This window comes from Engystomops pustulosus, chromosome 7 (genome assembly GCF_040894005.1).
Source record: "Engystomops pustulosus chromosome 7, aEngPut4.maternal, whole genome shotgun sequence".
Taxonomy (NCBI): Eukaryota; Metazoa; Chordata; class Amphibia; order Anura; family Leptodactylidae; genus Engystomops; species Engystomops pustulosus.
The window spans coordinates 120,463,706-120,483,192 of record NC_092417.1 but is presented as its reverse complement, the minus strand read 5'-3'; the positions used below and the strand labels follow the sequence as shown (position 1 = coordinate 120,483,192).

Below are 19,487 nucleotides of genomic sequence, written 5' to 3'. Positions count from 1 at the left end.
TGTTTCTATTATCTTGTTCTATACAATGAAACTGTCAAATATACATTTTGAAAAAGCAATCCCATTGTCTCCTGCAATGTAGCTCAGATTATCCTTAATTATATATAGAAATGATTTCTGCTAGATGGGTGACTTACTTTTGAAATATGGGAAAATGGCAAGCAACTACTTATGCCTTATCAGGGATAACTAATGTCTGTTGTCAGTCAACTAATTACTGACATCATTATTTTAATTATTGTTGCCATCAGCATCAGGTTTAATTGTTTTGATGGAATCACGTGGCTTCAGAATACAATAACAGTTGTTTGTGTCTTATTGGAACTGTGACTCTTAACACTGCACTTAGTAAAACACATGGTAGCACTGCTTTCTAGTACTATCTGGCAGTTCAAATATAGCCCACTCCAAATTTATAAGTTGGTTATGTATATTACTAGACTTAGGCCATAGAAGGTCTTTTACAGAGCTGGACAGAAACTGCCAAATTAGCCTATAGAACACTGATTGCCAGATTTAATTTTGCTGTGTGATTTTACAATTTTTCCATAAATGTATGCTTCTGTATCAACAATGGAAGTTTAATTTATGCCGAACACTTCATGTTCCATGCAGATGAATCTCTGTTGTATTTGTGTTATTGACATTTTAACAGAAACTTTTGCTTATAAAGAATCTTAAAGGAAATCTACAATCAAAATCAAGCGTGATAAACCTGTGCAGCTAACTCATAGATCCAGGCAGTATGACTGTGGTAATCTTATATTTGTAGTCTACAGCCTCTTTCTTTCTAAAACCAACTTTTAAACCAACTGAAAGTTTCCTGGTGTTTTTACAGAAGCCCTTTAGTGCTGAGGCTGTTAGACGTCATCCCCTCTGCTCCCTCAGCACCACCCTCCTCTGCCTGATGTAATCTCATGGCAACAGAGCAAGTTTCAGCACTCACTGGGAGGGGGAAGTGCTTCTTGCACACTAACTGTACGCTAACACTGTAACCTGTCAATCTGGAACCCGGAAGGAGGCAAATTGTTACATATAACATATTATGAACAATAGAACAAAGTTATGTGTTTACATAATGAAATACTTTAACTCCTTTATTTGTAATATTGCCTACATCTTGTCTGGGTCTGATCCAATGGCTTTTTGTTGTGGCCTAAGAGCGTGACCTGTATTATTTGTATTCTTTGTTCTTACTGACCGTATCTTTATAAGGTAATTTAAAATTGCTGACAAATAAAGCTGACCTAAATGTAACTATGCACTTAATACAATCAATGAAAATAGTATCTTGGCAGATTTCCAAGACTGTATGGAAAGCTATATGAAAAAGACTAATTCATGCTGCTGGTAATCTTTTCTTTTTTGCTAGCACAGTTTTGATGCCCTATATTATCCATTTGAGATGCTTTGCTAACAGAATTCATTGATCCATTAAGATCCACTAAAAATATAAGTTGTACAGTAGATAGTAGTAGTGGGATAGTTTTGTTTTCACTTATAGCATTCTCTGAAAATAAGAATAGCCACAAATTTTCCTAATCTAAGGAAAGAGTTTATAGATTACGCCTATTTTTATGACAGTGTCAAGGTAATGATGGCTATTAGCTTGCTTTGAAGGTTTATATGGATATAATTTAGGCATTTTTTAGGAGAATCCTTAAAAGCAGATAAATGTGTGTTTTTGGAGAAATATATACAGGCGGTCCCCTACTTAAGGACACCCGACTTACAGACAACCCATAGTTACAGACAGACCCCTCTGACTTCTGGGGAAGCTTTCTGAATGCTTTACTATATTCCCAGACTGCAATAATCAGCCGTAAAGTGTCTGTAATGAAGCTTTATTGATAATCCTTGGTCCCATTGCAGCAAAAAATGTTTAAACTCCAATTGTCACTGGGCCCAAAAACATTTTTGTCTGGATCTACAATTATAAAGTATACAGTTTCGACTTGCATACAAATTCAACTTAAGAACAAACCTCCATACCCTATCTTGTACGTAACCCGGGGACTGCCTGTACAGACATAAGCTATGGCATTTTGTATGTAAAATATTATTCTGTCAGAATGGAACATGGTAATTAAATTTCTAATGTAGGACGACTTACTGCCTGCATGCTTTCAGATTTGTGTTCTCTCAGAAACAACATCTATCTTCCAAGATATGATGGATGAATAGAAATGTTTGTTATTGCTTGTTTGGATCATTACGAGCAGAAATATATCAAACTCCAGATTTGCTAAGCAAACCAATCTTCTTTTCCTTATTCTTTTTCAGTTTGGAAATAATAACAACTACATGAATATGGCAGAAGCCAATAATGCATTTCTTGCTGCAAATGAGGTAGGTGTATTTTTATCTCTTTTCATATACAGCTGTTTGCTTAGATAATTTAGCAGTCAGGGGATAAATAAGATTGAAACTCTGCATCTGAATGTGTTTCATGGAGCACAAAATAAAGACTTTAATGAGAAAGAAAATAACCTGACAGTACTACATTACCACTCAATTTAGCTGGCCATAAGGCAGTTATGCCTGTAGCATGCCAATGCAGAAGGAACTTGCCTAATGGGAAATCAAGCAATATACATATAATATGGGGAGGGGAAATCTAACAATTATGGACATATGAATGTCAAGGAAAATCTTATGGTGTGAATCGTTTGTTGTAGGATATGTCATAAACACAAGTAGTATAGATATGTATTTGTGAGTATGTAAAAATATTGTACCATTTAATAGTCTAATAGTAATAATACTAATATACAAAACTTTGTTTTTATTATATATTTTTTACCAAAGTAAGGAGAGCGTTTCCATGAAAATTTGCAGCCAAAAGTTACATTTGATAGAAACCGCTGGATAGCTTTTGTTTAGTCTATACATGGTACTAGACACCATTAAGTTTGCTATCGAACCACACTGCCTCAGTTAGCATATACAGATAACCGTATGAAAAATTTCCTCCATTGATAAAAAAAAGTTAAGCTGAAATGTTAAATAATATAATATCTATATACATGCCTTGCATTACCCAACAGAGGACCTTTTTATAGCTGCTGATTTCAGGAACTTTAAATTAAAAAAAACTTCAGCATATATTGTGATGGATGAACATGAAAAATACAATTTTGGAAGAAATTCTTTGAGTGTACTATGCTCCCCATTCAAGGGAAGTACAGTAGTTGTGCTGATCAATAGGACTTTTCAGAATTAATATTCCAGTCACTTGTTTTCTATGACCATCAAGACTTGCTTAGATAATGGAATAATGTTTGGCATGGGGCCCGGCATTTATTTGTGATAATGAACACAGAACCCCATCTGTAAGGATAACATAATGTTTCATTCTGTAGAATTTCTTCCTACATTTGAATCGAGCATTGATGAAAAGTCCGCTGCTAGCAGCTGTTAAGAGACAATTTAATTCCAGCTGTGATAATTCACCGTGGAAGACATAGGCTGTTATATGTTGATACAACAACCTCTCAACATTTGCATTTTTATCAAAAGGAACAAATGTTTTCAACATTTCCGTACAGATGGCATTCAACCATCTACACCCTGGTTAATGTATTTTTTTTATATAGCTTTTTTATTTAAAAGAATAAATATTTGAATGTATTCTATTTGGTCGAAACATAAGGAAACAGTGTAAAATAGTTTTATTTCTGCTTAAAATTCTAACATTTTCAAGTATAAAGGTGTCTAATTGTAAATTGATTATTATCGTGTGCAGCATCATGGTTGATTAGAATTTTATTGTGTTTTAAAATATCGTTATTTGTTTGTGCAGAAACAACAGTGGGCTGATGAATCTTTATTTCATAGCTTTATCTTGTTAAATTTCTTTCAGAATGTGTTAAAAGACTCCTGTACACATTTATGGACAGAATTGGGTAACATAGACACCTTTTATTTAACCCCTTAACGCTGAAGACACTTTTCACCTTCCTGACACGGCCCATTTTTTCAAATCTGCCCTGTGTCACTATAAATGGTTATAACTTTGGAACGCTTTAACATATCCAAGTGATTTTGAAATTGTTTTCTCGTGACACATTGTACTTCATGTTAGTTTAAAAAATTTTGGTGGTATGTTGTGCATTTATTTATGAGAAAATCAGATATTTGGTGAAAATTTGGAAAAATTCACAATTTTCGAAATTCAAAATGTTCTACTTTTTCCACACATAAGTCATAACCCCAAAAAACGTAATAACTAACATTCACCGAATGTCTACTTTATACCTCCGTGGTTTTTTATGCATACTCTTATTTTTGTAGGATGTTATGGGGCTTTGAACGTCAGGTGCAATTTTTCATATTTTTATTAAAAAAGCTAAATGCTGCTATTGAGGGACCTGCTCAGGTATGAAGTCACTTTGAGAGGCCTAAATAAAAGTACAACCCCATAAATTACTACATTATAGAAACTACACCCCTCAACGTACGTAAAACAACTTTTATGAAGTTTGTTAACCCTTTAATTGGTTTACAGGGGTTAAAACAAAATCGGATGCAATTTTGAAATTAAATTTTTTTGGGCTAAATGAATGTGTTTTTCATAAAATGTACAAATTCTCAGTGGATAAAATACCAAAACGCTCCACAAAATTTGATACCCAATCCCTCCCGTGTATAACAATCCCCCATATGTGGTGGTAACTGCTATATGGGCACACGACAGGGCATGGAGGGGGAGCTGCGCCATTCAGAGCAGATTATGCATTGTCACTTTATAATGGCTATACAATCTTTATTTTATTGGCAATCTGGACATATAAGGGCTTATTTTTTGCGACATGAGATACACTTTACAAATACTTCATTTTAGTGGGTCATTAGCTTTTTGATGAGATTTTATTAACTCTTTAATGTATGGAGGAAAACAAAATTGTCAATTTTGGGTTTCTTTTTTTTTGTATATTTTGGGGGTCGTACACCATACACTAAACATACTACAATATTTTCATTCTATAGATCACTACGATTACGGTGATACCTCACTTATATAGTTTTTTAATATATTTTACAATTTTACAGGAAAAAACGAATATAAAGAAAATCTCATTTGTTTTTGCATCGCCATTGTTTCGGAGATGTAACTTTAATATTTTTGGGTTGACAAAGCTGGTTTATGGCTTATTTTTTACGTGTTGAGTTGTCATTTTCAGTGGTACCATTTCGGTGCACGTAACTTTTTTTTAATCACTTTTTGGAGCATTTTTGTTTAGGGATTTTATGAAAATTTACATTTTTGGTGATTTTTTTCAGGTTTTGTTTTCACGGCGTTCACCGTACGGGTCCAATAATGTTTCTGACTTATTGTAAAGATTGTTACAGACGCGGCGATACCAAATATGTGGGGGGTTTTGGTGTTTTTTTTTTACTTTATTAGATGTGTATAGGGAATGTTTGTGTGTAGGGGACTTTAACTTTATTTAATTAATTCTTTTTATAAAAAAGTGTGTTTAATTAGTGTTTTTAACTTTTTCTCTTTACTTTCACAGGTTAGCTTGAACAAGTGATCCACTGATCACTTGTTCAAGCTATTCTTCACCTAATACAGTGTAATACAGATGTATTACACTGTATTATGTGACACACTGAGCATGCTGCGCATGCTCAGTGTGTCACAGCGGGGTCCTGCCAGAAGGACCCGGCTCCCCGGAAGGAGATCGCGCAGCCCTGGGCACTGGCATTCCCGGGGCTGCGATCGGAGGCACTTACACCCCCCGGTAAGCGCCGCGGGGGGGTCCGATTACGGTCAAATGCCCCTGACACGCCGCGGTCAGCGCAACCGCGGCATGTTAGGGGTTAACACCCGCGATTGGAGAAATCTCCGATCGCGGTTGTGTGAGAGGCGGGTGTCAGCTATAATATGTAGCATTGCAGTAATATGCAGTAATAGTACGTCAAATGTCGGGAAGGGGTTAAAGGTCCAAAGTACTACCCAGTTTGATGGTGTAATATCTTAGTAGGTCATTGACCATGATCCTTTTGCAGGCACCATTACTCTTTGATTTTAATTTTAGTGCATTAGATAATAGATTATATTTGGCCTATTTTTTCATGATTAGAAGTCATCTAAAATATCAGCCTTGCCATATATCTTTTTCCTCTCTGATAACTGGGGTTATCTGATTGAGGTAAAAATATTACCTGATGTTGTCTCCTGTCTTCACCTGAGATGTTTGGCTTATGTCATCCATTAACTTCGTAGATATTAGTGTTTTAGCAGCCCTTTCTGAGCAGAAATTTTCAATATTTGAGATATTGTGTAACCTTCTGTTATATCTACAAAAGCTGACACATAGGAAGCAGTAACATCTCTGTGTATGTCACCACATATCTCTCTGGCACCAGAAATATTTATTGAAATAATATTTCAAAGCTTTAATTAAAGTGATAATGAAAACAAGTTAAAATGCAGCATAACAAGAATGAGTGTTTACCCGTATTGTTAATGTGATATGTTAGATTTTATTAAGCAGTAATGGTGTAGCAAATGAGTCACAAATTACTGTTGCATCTGTTAGAAAACCATATTAGTGCCAAACAACTGCAAATGCAGCCACTGGATTATGCTTATTAGCCAATTGCTTCTGATCATGGCAAATCTATGTATGGTGGATGAGAGAAACGACACTGTTTTTGTCTAAGCAACACAGAAAAAAAACATAAACCCCCCACTGCTCCAGCATAAATTGTGCTTTGCATCAAAAGTGATTATTTGAGCTTCAACAGTCTATCCAAATAGCATCTTCCTATAGAAGTGCAGGGCCCATCACTCCTGACCCCTAATGACAGCTGACACGTTGTGTATGCAAGCAAAGGGTTTTCTGTTTTTTTTCCCTCTGTATACCACCTTTCTACAGTATGCGGTTATTAATTTCTATCATCATTAACAGTTTGAAGGATGACAATGTGCTGCAGCTAATGAGATCTTTCCCTAGAATGCATCTTTTTTCTCCTATTAACCAGCATGCAAAACTCTGTCTTGCATACCATAAAAATGTGTTTACAGCACACTGGTGGAATAATTATGTTTTGTTATAGTTAACAGACATGTAATGAGGATTGTATTTATCATCTGTACTTCCCTACATAATTAATAAGCATATTGCACCCACTGTTCTCAGCAAGTTCAAAGTGCCCATTTATGATTTATAATTAAATATTTGGTAAATGTGAATTTTTATTTTTAATTTATGGATTTTTTTATAATTTTATTTAGTATTTAATTTATCAATAATTTAAATGCTTCTATTTTATTTCACTTAAATTTTAAAACTATAGTCCATCTCTCCTGTGTATATGTATAAGTACATACTATATCCTTGTCTTGTATGTATTAAAAAGTAGCATAAACCAAAATGAAGACTAAAAGAAAAAATCTATTCACAAATATGAAATATGCTTAAAGCTAACTACACAAGAAAATAGTTAATAATAACATATCCAATGCTTAAATACTATTACCTGACAGCAATAGCCTTTGTATCAGCATCGCTTCTTGAAAACCTATTTCTTACTCTACATTTAAAGTACCTTTTCCACGGAATATGGGTTTGAATTTTCCCTTATTTGTACAAATCCTAGTTAATTGCAGAGTATAGGATGTATTGGCGGTGATGAGCTATTTTTTATTGCACTCAGATATCAATAAATAGGCCATTTGATATGCACTAGCCCTAATGTGTCTTTTTTCGAAACAAACAAAGACAGATGTTGCTAATTAAGTCTCCATTAAACGCCTGTTAATACGGGTGCACTATTACAGTAGTATGATAATTGCCCTTAAATCTTTGATCAGAAAGATCTGTTTTTTAAGCACTTTCAAAATTCAAGGAACAGAGATTTGTCTTTGAATTAAAAGATTACATGTCAAAGGCTGTAAAATAGTAACAGGTTTTGTAATAAGAATATGTTTGGTTTTATACCATGCCTGAACATTTTATACTTGAAAGCTTTCAATTTCCTTTTAATAATGATATACATCTAGTTGACAACAACTTCAGTATAACATTTCTCTGTACAGCAATACTGAATATTTATGTAGTTACATCACCAGATACTGCTGGAAATATTTTGGTTAGATGTATTATGCTAAACTGTACCATACATTCAGCACATATTGCAGAGCGAAATAGACATTATTTTGGTTCACATGCTTTGGTAAAATGCTAAAGTAAAGCTCTTGTTGGTCTAAAGGAAAGAGAAAGCAGTGTAGTTTAGTAGGGCAGAGGTTTAGACTAAGATAATCTACAAAAAACTGGTACTAGCCGACACCTAGTCCCAAGTCAAAGGCAGGTCCGAGGTCACAACTGGAAATCACACAGGAGCAGAAACAGGAACACAGGAATTGCAGAGGAAGCTTTCTCTTGTTGCTATAGAGCTCAAAGATCCAGCTGGCGCCAATCAGCGGTGAGCTGGCCCTTTAAATCCTCTAGTGCCAGCGCCTACCCCCTAGGGAGTGGGGACTAGCCGGGAGCAGAGCAGGATCACGGAGAGGTAAGAGTGGGCCAGGGACCGGGACATTGCCGCAATGAAGGGGGGAACGGGTGTGCCCGTGATCCGAGACATGGATTGCGGGGGCACCCGTGACCATTAGTCAATTTTGCTATTGAACTAGGCTCTGATGGATCTAAGATTGGTCTGTAAATAAATTTTACTGACCAATCACTACACTTCCACAAGTTTGATAAGATAATCATTAATTAGTCCCAGAGTGGGGAAATTTACAGCATTATACTTGAATTTTTTTACAATTTAAATTTTTTTAATATGTAGCAATCCATAATAGTTTATTTCATTCAGTTCCACAGTAAATAGTCTATAGTTACCATCTGACTAAATCCATGCCATTCTGTTGATTTACAGACATTCCACACTCCAAGTCTTGGAGATGAAGAATTTGAAATTCCTCCTATAACTCCACCTCCAGAGAATGAGCCTTCCCTTGGGATCAATGATGTTCTGCTCCCATTTCAAGTTATGGGTGAAGCTTTGGCTGCCCAAGTGAACGAATTTACACCACAATTTCCTCCTCAAAGTCTGGACCTCCCTTCTATTACTATTTCCCGCAATCCAGTGGACCAAGAAGGAACATTGCATACTAATGGGTTGTCAATGGTGAGTCTTATAAAAAAAAAACCTCAATATCAAAACTAAGACACAATTCTTATAAATTTCTTTGAGTTAGGAAGACAAACTAGTGCAAAGCTCATGATACACTTTTTAATGCATCCGCCACATTGTCACTATATGAGTGTAAAGAATCTAGTATAATTGTGCAGTATTTAGATACATTTAAAGCCCTGGAACTACACCCATGCACATGTGTCGCAATGTGTTTCACTTCTATTAAGATGTTGTTTATTGGTATTGGAGTCTGAAGGCCTATTTTATATGTAATAACATCAATATATAACAGATTAGCACATTCCAGTATTTGGGCATTCTCTGCAGTAATGAAGTTTTTTTCTTTTCAGTTTCATAATGAGCCTTAGGGGTCTGAATTCTTGTGGAGAGCTGAGAAATGAAATGAATAATAACTATAATCATTGTAGGAAAGCAACAGGATCTAATAATGTCTAGATGTAAAATGTCTAATTAAAAACAAGAACCACCAATCTATTTACTGTTCTGCATGAAGAAAAATGGTTGGGCAGCTATAAGATTTGTGTGACTGGGTAATATTCCTACATATATTTTATTATATATTATTTATTAAGTGTACAGATTGCTGCCTGGTGGATACTACAAGTAATGGGTCTACATGATCAATGTGAAATTTTTTTAGCACAAAAGAAGATCTTCTAATTACTATGTTTAACACTCATTTATTTACAAAGGGGCATTTAAATCTGTTTTTGTGAGAAATGTGTCACAATTATAACATATACCTTTCATGCATGAATGAATTATGTTTGTAAACACTTTTCCATTTTGTGTTCCAAAGGAATAAAATATTTCTTTTTTCTTAGAAGTTTGGGCAAAAGTAATGCCAATGCACCATACTGTTGTCACAGTGTTCTAACATAGACTTAGGCCATTTGCACATGAAAGAGTATGCTTCTGACATCCTGTTCCATGTGTTTGCAGAGTTTACTGACCCTAACATAAAAGTGTTGAACTGAACAGATATTCAGAGAGTCAGTTAAGTTCTGCAGTTCAATGTTCAGACTGCAAAATTGCACTCACATGGCGAGAGTTTGTTAGAATAAACTCACTCTTCTATAACTGGCCTGGTCAACAAATAGGAAGTATACATTCGTAAACCTTAACAGTGTTAGTCTTAAAACTTGCTTAAACTTAAAACATTAGGCACTTTAATAAATCTGCAGTTATGACCATCTAACCAGTAACTTGGCACTGCTGATATTTAGATGCCATTAATAAATCTGCCTAATAATTTCTGTTCTCTAATTTGAGCATGAACAAATTACCCAAATGTTCATAATGTCACAGTAATAAAATAGATTTAATACAAATTTACCATACAGGGGTTGTATACAGTAGATATTGAAGGGTATTATGCACCAGTCTTAACGTTCCCCCTGCCAGCAAACAAGACACTGGATATACTAAAGGGCTCTAGTATTCTGCCACAGACTATAGTAAATTCTCCAGTCTGGGGTGGGCATTTCAACTCATCCCTCCACATCCACTTTCTGAAAGAGAATAGTGAATATTAGATAAGACGAAAGTTACAATTCCTGGTCATGTGACAGAAATCATGACTTTTTAGTGCCTTGTATGCCTGAAAACCGGCGAACAAGGCATGATAAATTCCCAGTTTAAATGAATTCTGTCTCTCCCCAAGCCATTGAAAATAATGTAAAATGCTTGAAATCGAGATAAAAATTTCAGTTCAGTTTTATCAGTATTGCCCATTACAGAATTTCTAGATTTTTGTGTGGCCAGTAAAATTCTAAACATGTTGGATTCTGTACCTTAACACTTTTTTAAAAAGCTTTTTAAAAACACTGTTCTGCTTCACCTAGCAGAACCAAATACATCAATACAAGCTTAGCCCTGTTATTGTATACAAACTAATGTAAGTAACTAATCATTCCAGCACTTCACCTTTCTCCTGCATCTAAATGTGGAGCGTGGCATGAACAAAAGGCAGGCTAGAATTAATTTACACCTGCCTGCGTTAATTTGCCAATTTATTATCTAGATTGCTTGGCCTTTCTGTTTGTTACACAGTTCATTAAAATCTCCCAAATCAATATTTTGACAGCTCTTAATAAGATGTCTATCGGTTCTTACTAGAAAGGCAAATATTTATCAATAGGCTAGCAATGAATCATTAAATCAGTTATTGGGTATATTATGTTAACTATGAGTGAGTCATTTTAATGTAAATGCACTGGCATATAACTAGTAGCATGCATAAAATCTCTGATCTAGGGATACATTATGTAAGTCAGCCTGCTTTTATCCAACAAGAAATATTGGAGACTTAAGCTCAGTAGCAAGTGGATTGCATTAGACACAACATGCTACAATGAGCAGACCCGAACTTTCCGTTAAGGTCCAGTATTTAATGGTGTAACCTGGACATATTGCTGGATTGACTGCTGAACAGCCTATCCGGCAAATTAACTCCCCTAACAACGGCAACTTGTACAGTATTTTAATTAATATACAAATAAACTTTGGATTTACCATGACACAAAGTGACTTTATGGTAGTATGCATTGGTATAGACTTATACTCCATTACATAATGATCACATGTATCAATTTTCAGTAAACTGCTGAAGGAGGTATAAAACAGGCTAGGTCTGTCAAACTTGGTCCACGTGTCAGACAAACTTACTGGGACAGATTTATCAAGCTGTCTAAAAGTCAGAATATTTCTAGTTGCCCATGGCAACCAATAACAGTTCAGCTTTCATTTTACCAGTGCTCTGGAATATTTTAAAAGGGAGCTGTGATTGGTTGCCATGGGCAACTAGACATATTCTGACTTTCAGAAAGCTTGATAAATCTGCCCCACTGGATTACAGAAATGAATACAGCTAAACTCAACTGACAAGCTGCATATAGTTCAACTAATGAGTTTGGGTCAACATATAGAGCAAAGTTGTTGGACCAGACGAGGCTTTGTGTAATAGAACTAAGAAGTGTTGTAGTGGGAGTTGTATGAAAAGTGTTGGATATTAAAAAAAATGCCTTGTAGAAACTAAAGTTTGACTTTTGAAGTGGACTTTTTAATGATATTATTTTATTATCATTAGATCAGAATAAATGTTTTTAAAAAATGACACACATCATATTTATAATTTTTAACTTTTTCCAATGGCTTTTATGGATACCATCTTTGTTACATTAATATTTCAGCGTACCAAAGGGATATAATTATTTTGCTTTTCCTTGGAAAAACGTTATAAGAACCACAAGTGATGATTAACACAAATGCACTTGGTGGGTTTATCAGTAATATTGTAAGTCTTTTTTTTCTGTGGTCTATTTGACACATTCACCTATAAACTTGAATTCACAATTGCCGGAGGTATAGTTAAAAATAGGTTATGTCAAAGTTCCTCAATGCATCCCTCAGGATTTTTGTTGGCTAGATAAATAATAATATTTTTGCACTACCCTCATATATTTCCCAGTGGAAGACTGATAAAAATGAACGGTGACTTCTCTTATTGCTTCATAGATATCTTGAGATCCATAAAGTGGAAGGAAGTTGCTTGTTATCTTAATAACTATAGGTTTCTGTAAAATGATATCATGTTACAAAAGACTTCAATTTTTGTTTTTTACCTTGGAACCGATTGGTTGCTGGAAATTGATAGGATGCTGATAATTTTAATGTACTACCGTATATACTTTAGAAAGATACAGGGAAATAATAATGGAAATACAATATGTTGGTTTAATATGTTTATTATCCAATTTGTAATATAAAAATAATTATGAGGTATATGTATATTTATTTGGGCTTGTTCTTTTCTTTTTGCACATTTTTTCAAATTTTTTTTTCTGAATACCCCAGTGTGTTAAGATGCACACCAGAGGGCAATATTTCTAATACTGCAAGGCAGTATCCCAAAAAAACTGGTAGCTATCCTAGGTGTTGTTTCCACTTTTGTAAATTATGCACAAAACTCTATTTTTTTAAGACGCTTATTGGCGTGAGTCTACTCCTGCCTGTTTTGCTTTTGCAATTTTTTTTTGCTATTCCCTTAATAAATTTTGAGCATGTTATTTGACTAAAGCTTCATTTCTTATGCAGTGTAAATGTGGACATGCTAAACATTATCAAAGCTATAACTGTCTATGGCTTTGGTAATCTTGCATAGACCCTTGAAATGAGATGCATTCAATCATTATCAGCCTCCATTTTGTCAGGGGGTTTGTCAGGGAAAATAAAAGTCAAATTTGTGCTGGTGTTTAAAGATGACCTGTGCAGCCAGCGCTGTTGAGTTGTGAAACTGACATACTTAACCCTGGTTTTACTGCACATGAGCCGTAGTTCTTGCGCTTAGGCAATGTAGCCGGGGTGTACAGCTCCAAATTTACTATGCAGCTGCGCAAGCACAAGCAGCACAAGACATGGGTCCAATGCATCTCTAGGTAAGTATAATGGTTTTTTCATAGGGTGCACATGGGGACTTGGTAAAGGGCGATTTGTGGCTCTAAACCACCAGTCCATAAGGGCCTGTGCATGGTTCAGTTTCCCATATCACCATGACCTTGGTTAAAATGGAAGACATTTCCAGGCTTACTTTGTTTCGAATGGCACTTTCTCCTTAAGGGGAAGGTAGGGGCAGGGAGAAAGGTGGGTTGGGGTGTTGAGGTCGAGTCCTGCTTTATTTACTAACTGAGTACACCCCAGGATTTACTGGATTTTCTTATGTATCCTTCACCTAAATGGTGCAATTTCTTTAACAGTGAAGGTCCCCAAAAAGTGAATGAAAACAAAAATTTTGAAAACTGAAACATTTTAACACAAAGTATAACATAATAGAAAATTTAACAGTTTTGCTTTAAAGAGGACCTGTCACCCATAATTTCTGCACTATTGGAAATTGAACTTGTTAAGATTCTCTTCTGCTTAGTCTGTTGTATGTAAGAGAAGGTTAGCTTTGATGAATTTAGAACTACTTTTTCTTCTCAATATACACAAAAAGCCAGTCAAATGTATTATATTAGGACCTTTTTTATCTTTGGTTTGGAAAAGCTAAATAGGTTTTACTAAATATGAGAAAACTTTTATAATCTTACCTGGTGCTTAAACTCGTATCAAGAAGACAAATGACTTACAATGACTAAAGTAAGCAGCTCCTAGTGCTCGAACAAACGCTGCAGTGTTGAAGGATAGCATTACTGGAAACCTCCGGTAACGCTATCTAACACTGCGCCAGGGTACAGTGTAATTGTCGGCGCTGCCTCTTCCCTGGACCGCCCCACTCGCTCCATAGGCTAGCGGTGACTGCCGCGTGTCATGCGGCAGTCACCAACCCTAACCACGCCCCCTCATGAAGACATCGGACCACTTTGTGAGCGGTCTGACAATAACATTGTACCCCGCCGCAGTGTTAGATAGCGTTACCGGAGGTTTTCGGCAACGCTATCCTTCTAACACTGCGGCGTTTGTTCAAGCACTAGGAGCTACTTACTTTAGTAAGCAGCACCTAGTGCAGAAATTATGGGTGACAGGTCCTCTTTAAACAAATAATAATATTTCTGATGCAGCCACCTGAAATAGATGTAAAAAAATGTCATCAGTTCCTGACAATGTTCCAGTACTTGTAATTTGATAAAGTTTTCAAAGTAATATCAATCATATTTGCAGTGTTAACTAGAATTTGGATTAGAATGATGACTAGTTTCCAAGATTCATTTAGTAATTATTATAAAAATCCATTTTTTTTATAATACATGTTTCACTTACACATTTATAATAAGGATTTATCTATACTTGGTAAATATGAACAATATGCCTTTAATGAACACTCCAAACATGTTCCTTTTGTCTGTCTTTCTTACGATCTCTAAAAGATAGCAGCTGTATATATCTGTATCTTTGCCTTTGGACTAGGCCCCCCCTTTTTAACACCTCCCTATAATCTGTCCAGCTTGCTGAGCAGTATTGACATCAGTGCTACATCAATTTCAAAAAGTGGATTATTTTTACAAGACAGCTATTGTGACATATTGGGTCAGTCATAAATGAAAGATATTCATGCAAGCATGCAATACTTGTAATAAAGTCTCACTCTGACCTTCTGTATGATTGATTCGGTAATTTAGTTTTCTCAGGCAGTGCCTGAAATGAAATGAAATCATGTTGAACAAGTTTTGAATACCCACAGTGCACCAGGAGAAAGAAAAATCTGCAGCCCCAGAGGCTTGCAAGTGAACAGCTGAACGATTTATCTCTGCGCTATTATAGCCTATGCCAGAATTCAACATTTCTTTTTTCCCCTTTTTTTTCTTATTTGGCTTAAGTACTTAATTCTGCAGGTAGCTCTAAATGGGAAAATAAAATACCGTCCAGATTTAAAATGACAGGACAGAAAGTATGTGCAGTGCACTGATAAAATATCTTGAATAGAACTGACCTTTCATGTAGCTGAAAGTTACTTGGGAATTTGTCCTTATAATTACCATATAGATTATTTTTATTTCTTTCCTGCAATGAAACACTTCTCAGAACAGCAGTGGTGATTGAATGGAAATTGAACTTGTTAACATTCTCTTCTGCTTAGTCTGTTGTATGTAAGAGAAGGTTAGCTTTGATGAATTTAGAACTTCTTTTTCTTCTCAATATACACATAAAAGCCAGTCAAATATATTATATTAGGACCTTTTTTATCTTTAGCTTGGAAAAGCTAAATAGGTTTTACTAAATGAGAGAAAACATTTATAATCTTACCTGGTGCTTAAACTCGTATCAAGAAGACAAATGGCTTACAATCTATCTAAAGCCTGGTAAATATATTTACCATGATTACTTGTACAAATGAAGGGAATTAAATTGTTTGGGAACTTCGAGCCAGAACATAACAAGCAAGTATCTATTATAGTTGCATGACTTATAAAATCTCTTTTTTAAAGACTACAATGAGGCAAAAGCTATGTGGAACACAGATTGTCTTTTTTCAAAATAGCTTCTGGAAGATGATCGGAGGAATTTGTTATGAATGGCTCATCGTTCTTGATTCTTAATACTCCCGACACAGTTGCACAACATAAGGGTATTACTGGACCCTAATTAAATCTATTACCGGTCCAGCGTGGTATAGATTTAAGGTAATAACATGCTTAAGTATCTAAGCACAAGCTACTGAAAATGTAGCATGCCAGGGTGACGATGGTGGAAGGAGGAATTAAGTCACAACTTCCTTGTCCCACACCAGAAATTGGGACTTTTTAATGCCTTGTATACCACAAAACTGATATACAAGGCTTGATAAATATCTCCGATTGGCACAACAGGATGATAAATCTGGGTGGAGACAAAGGAACAGTGTACATATCTCCATCTTCTGTTCCAGAATTATGAATATAGTGTGCTGAAGTGGATATGTAAATATCTAACATGACACTATAATGGAAAGCACTAAATAGTGCTGGATATTCTGTATTTTATTTTTACATATTTAATATTTATTTTTTGGGGTGAGGAAAGAATAATGTTATAGAAATTTACTATTCATTACTAGAGGGCCTTATTCCCAGAGTAAAAATATAAAACTTAAAGACTTAAGTTCTCTTTTCATGTACCTATATTTATGCAGTAGAAATAAGGGTATCTTGTGAAGCACAGTGTTCTCACAAACACAGACATTACACAAAGCCCGGAGTCCTTATATACTGGCAGTGTCCAGTTAATCATTTGTAATAATCTTCTAGTTATATAGGTGATACCATACAGTACAAAACATTTCTTGAAGCCATTTAGTACATTACTACCAGCATTATTAAGTTGTTATTGACTCCAAGTGAACATGTGAATTATGGTCTATCTAGTATTTAGGCCTTCAGGCTTCTCAATGAAGTGCTCATGATATTTTGTAATTCTACTCATCCATCTTCTTGTTGGTTCCTCTTTTTTTTCTTTCAGTATTTCAAGATCCAATTTTCTGGACTTGATTGTAACATGTTTAAAATAGCATTTATCAAGAGTTAAAGAACTTAGGAATAATATTTTTCTTGTCACAAGCAGAGCCATGTTTTTTACAGGTATTAAATTTAACCATCTATATTGCATATAATGAAGATTATATGCAAAAGTAGACAAAAGTAACATAGCTGTGGTCCATTTCTGGAAAAACCCTAATGAGCCACATGTCCAAAGTATATCAGAGGAGATTTATAAATAGGCTGGACTAGTGCACCAGTCTTTTATAGTGTCTAAGGAGCTCTTTTTCATAGTAGCTCAGACAGCTTGATAAATCTGGTTTATGGTCTACTCTATATTTGCAACTTTTAAAATAAAAAAATTGAAGAAAGAAAATATCTTCAGTTAACCAATGCCAGGAGAGTACCAGAGTTCTTTTTTGCAACTTTCCAATACTAAAGCAAACATAATCTGGCAAAATACAAAGATCAATAAGGCTCAAACCAGGATGAACCAGGCGACGAAATCCTGCCTGCACATGAAATCTTTTTCAAAGCCTAGGCACATCTAAATTACTGAAAAACCTTTTCGAAGCCAACTTGAAGATACTGGGACACATGAATCTAATTTTTCGCTTGACTTTTTGTGGTACATGTGCATTTTGTGACTTTTTTTTCACCTAAGAAAGTCTCCATAAAAATTCCCCATGGTCAATTTTCTGCAGTGTCTAATGGGCTATCGCCTGATTCCAGATGTGAAACTTGCGACTTTTTGAAAAAGTAGCAAATTTACCAAAGCCTAAACTCTTCAAACGCCACAGGTAGCAATAAGGAAAAACGCTAAGATCACACAGCAGACCAGCAGAAAAGCCAAATAGAAAAAACGGGCGCACAAAGCCAGACTTAAGACACACGTTCCCAGTTGAATTCCTTGGCTATCTAACAAAGAGCAGCTGTTGCCATACGTATCAACTGCTTGTATATAAGTAAACAGCATGTACATGGGTAAAAGTCCAATGTTTAGCTTTTAAAATTATCTATTCAGGCTGAGTAAAACGAAGGGTTGTCATTAACACTTCCTAATCATGGCTGGATTTTAATGTCTCATTAAAGTAATTAGCCCTTTGTCTGACTTTCACACATTCTAACTCCAGCAAAGGAATCTTCACACATAAAGATGAGCAAAATAATTCTGTCATTTTATAAAATGAGTAGTTTTGTGTGACAGATTAATATGTGATATATTCTGTCATACTTACAAAGAGTATCTACCGAGTCCAAACAGAAGTTTATAAACCTGAAATTATCTCTACTAAGGAAGTGGCTTATAATATGGATACATATATATTTATGTTGACAATGCATAGACAGAGACAAGGGGCCAATACCAGTGAATCCCTATGACTCTTGTAGTTAAAAAGCCAGTAAAAAAAAAAAATGCTCAAAAAGTGTTATTCATTTAGCCATTCCAACATTTCCACAAACCCATGGCCTTTTTCCAAGAAGCCAGATCCCATTTTTGTAGTTTTAAAAAGTATCATGGTAGATATAGGTCCATCAAGTCCAAAATATAAGATTGAAGAAGTTTTTTTTTTTCCATAAAAGAGATATATGTGTTCTCAAGAAAACATCCAGGTCCCTCTTGAACATGTAAAAAGTATCCACATCCTCACTACACAGTAAAGAGTCCCTGTCTATGGTGAGTCCAATGGATGTATGTAGAGATGTTGAGCGTTTGAATGGCGCTAGGGCGACCCATTTGGTATTTTCAAGATCTTTTAATTTTATAAAATAGGTACACAATAATAAATAAATAAATAAATAAAAGTCTATAAAATAAGTTCCGAACAACGCATTTCGCGCTCGAGTCGAGCGCTTCTTCTGGTTCATACATATACATTGGAAATGAGAGACTATTTAAATAAACCGGTGTCATCTCATTGGTAGATGACAGTATCCGGTAATTAGCATAGTTGTATAAGCTTGAGATGAACAATACAGATGATAAAATAACATACAACTTCATTTTAGAGTTAATAAACATATTTAGAGACAAAAATTCATTGTGAACTCATAATATTATTATACATACAGAGCATTAAGATAGACTTGATCTTGTGGGCAATGGAAACCTATCTATGGTGAGGGTAGAACCCCTTCACTTCTTGGCGTAGAGGATGCCCCCTTGTTCTGATCACTGACTTGGGTATAAAAAATCTTTGGAAAGGTCTCTGTTCTGTCCCTTCAAATATTTGTATCTAAAGAATACTTAACACCCTTGATATTGTTATTCAATTTTATGTTCAATTTCATTATTCCATAATATCCTAAAAAAGAAATAGAACTATTTAATGGATGACTAAACCTAGAAATAAATAACCATTG

The 19,487-nt window shown here is 35.1% G+C and overlaps 1 protein-coding gene across 2 annotated transcripts in view; it reads left to right on the top strand.

Annotated features, from left to right (window-relative positions):
• The window catches only part of TOX3 (TOX high mobility group box family member 3), an 89,591-nt gene that overhangs the window by 48,273 nt on the left and 21,831 nt on the right, over positions 1 to 19,487 (top strand). For both annotated transcript variants that reach the window (XM_072117698.1, XM_072117697.1), the window contains 2 exons: positions 2,284 to 2,349; positions 8,893 to 9,144. In XM_072117698.1, the coding sequence (XP_071973799.1) occupies positions 2,284 to 2,349; positions 8,893 to 9,144 (318 nt within the window). The remainder of the gene's footprint in view (positions 1 to 2,283; positions 2,350 to 8,892; positions 9,145 to 19,487) is intronic.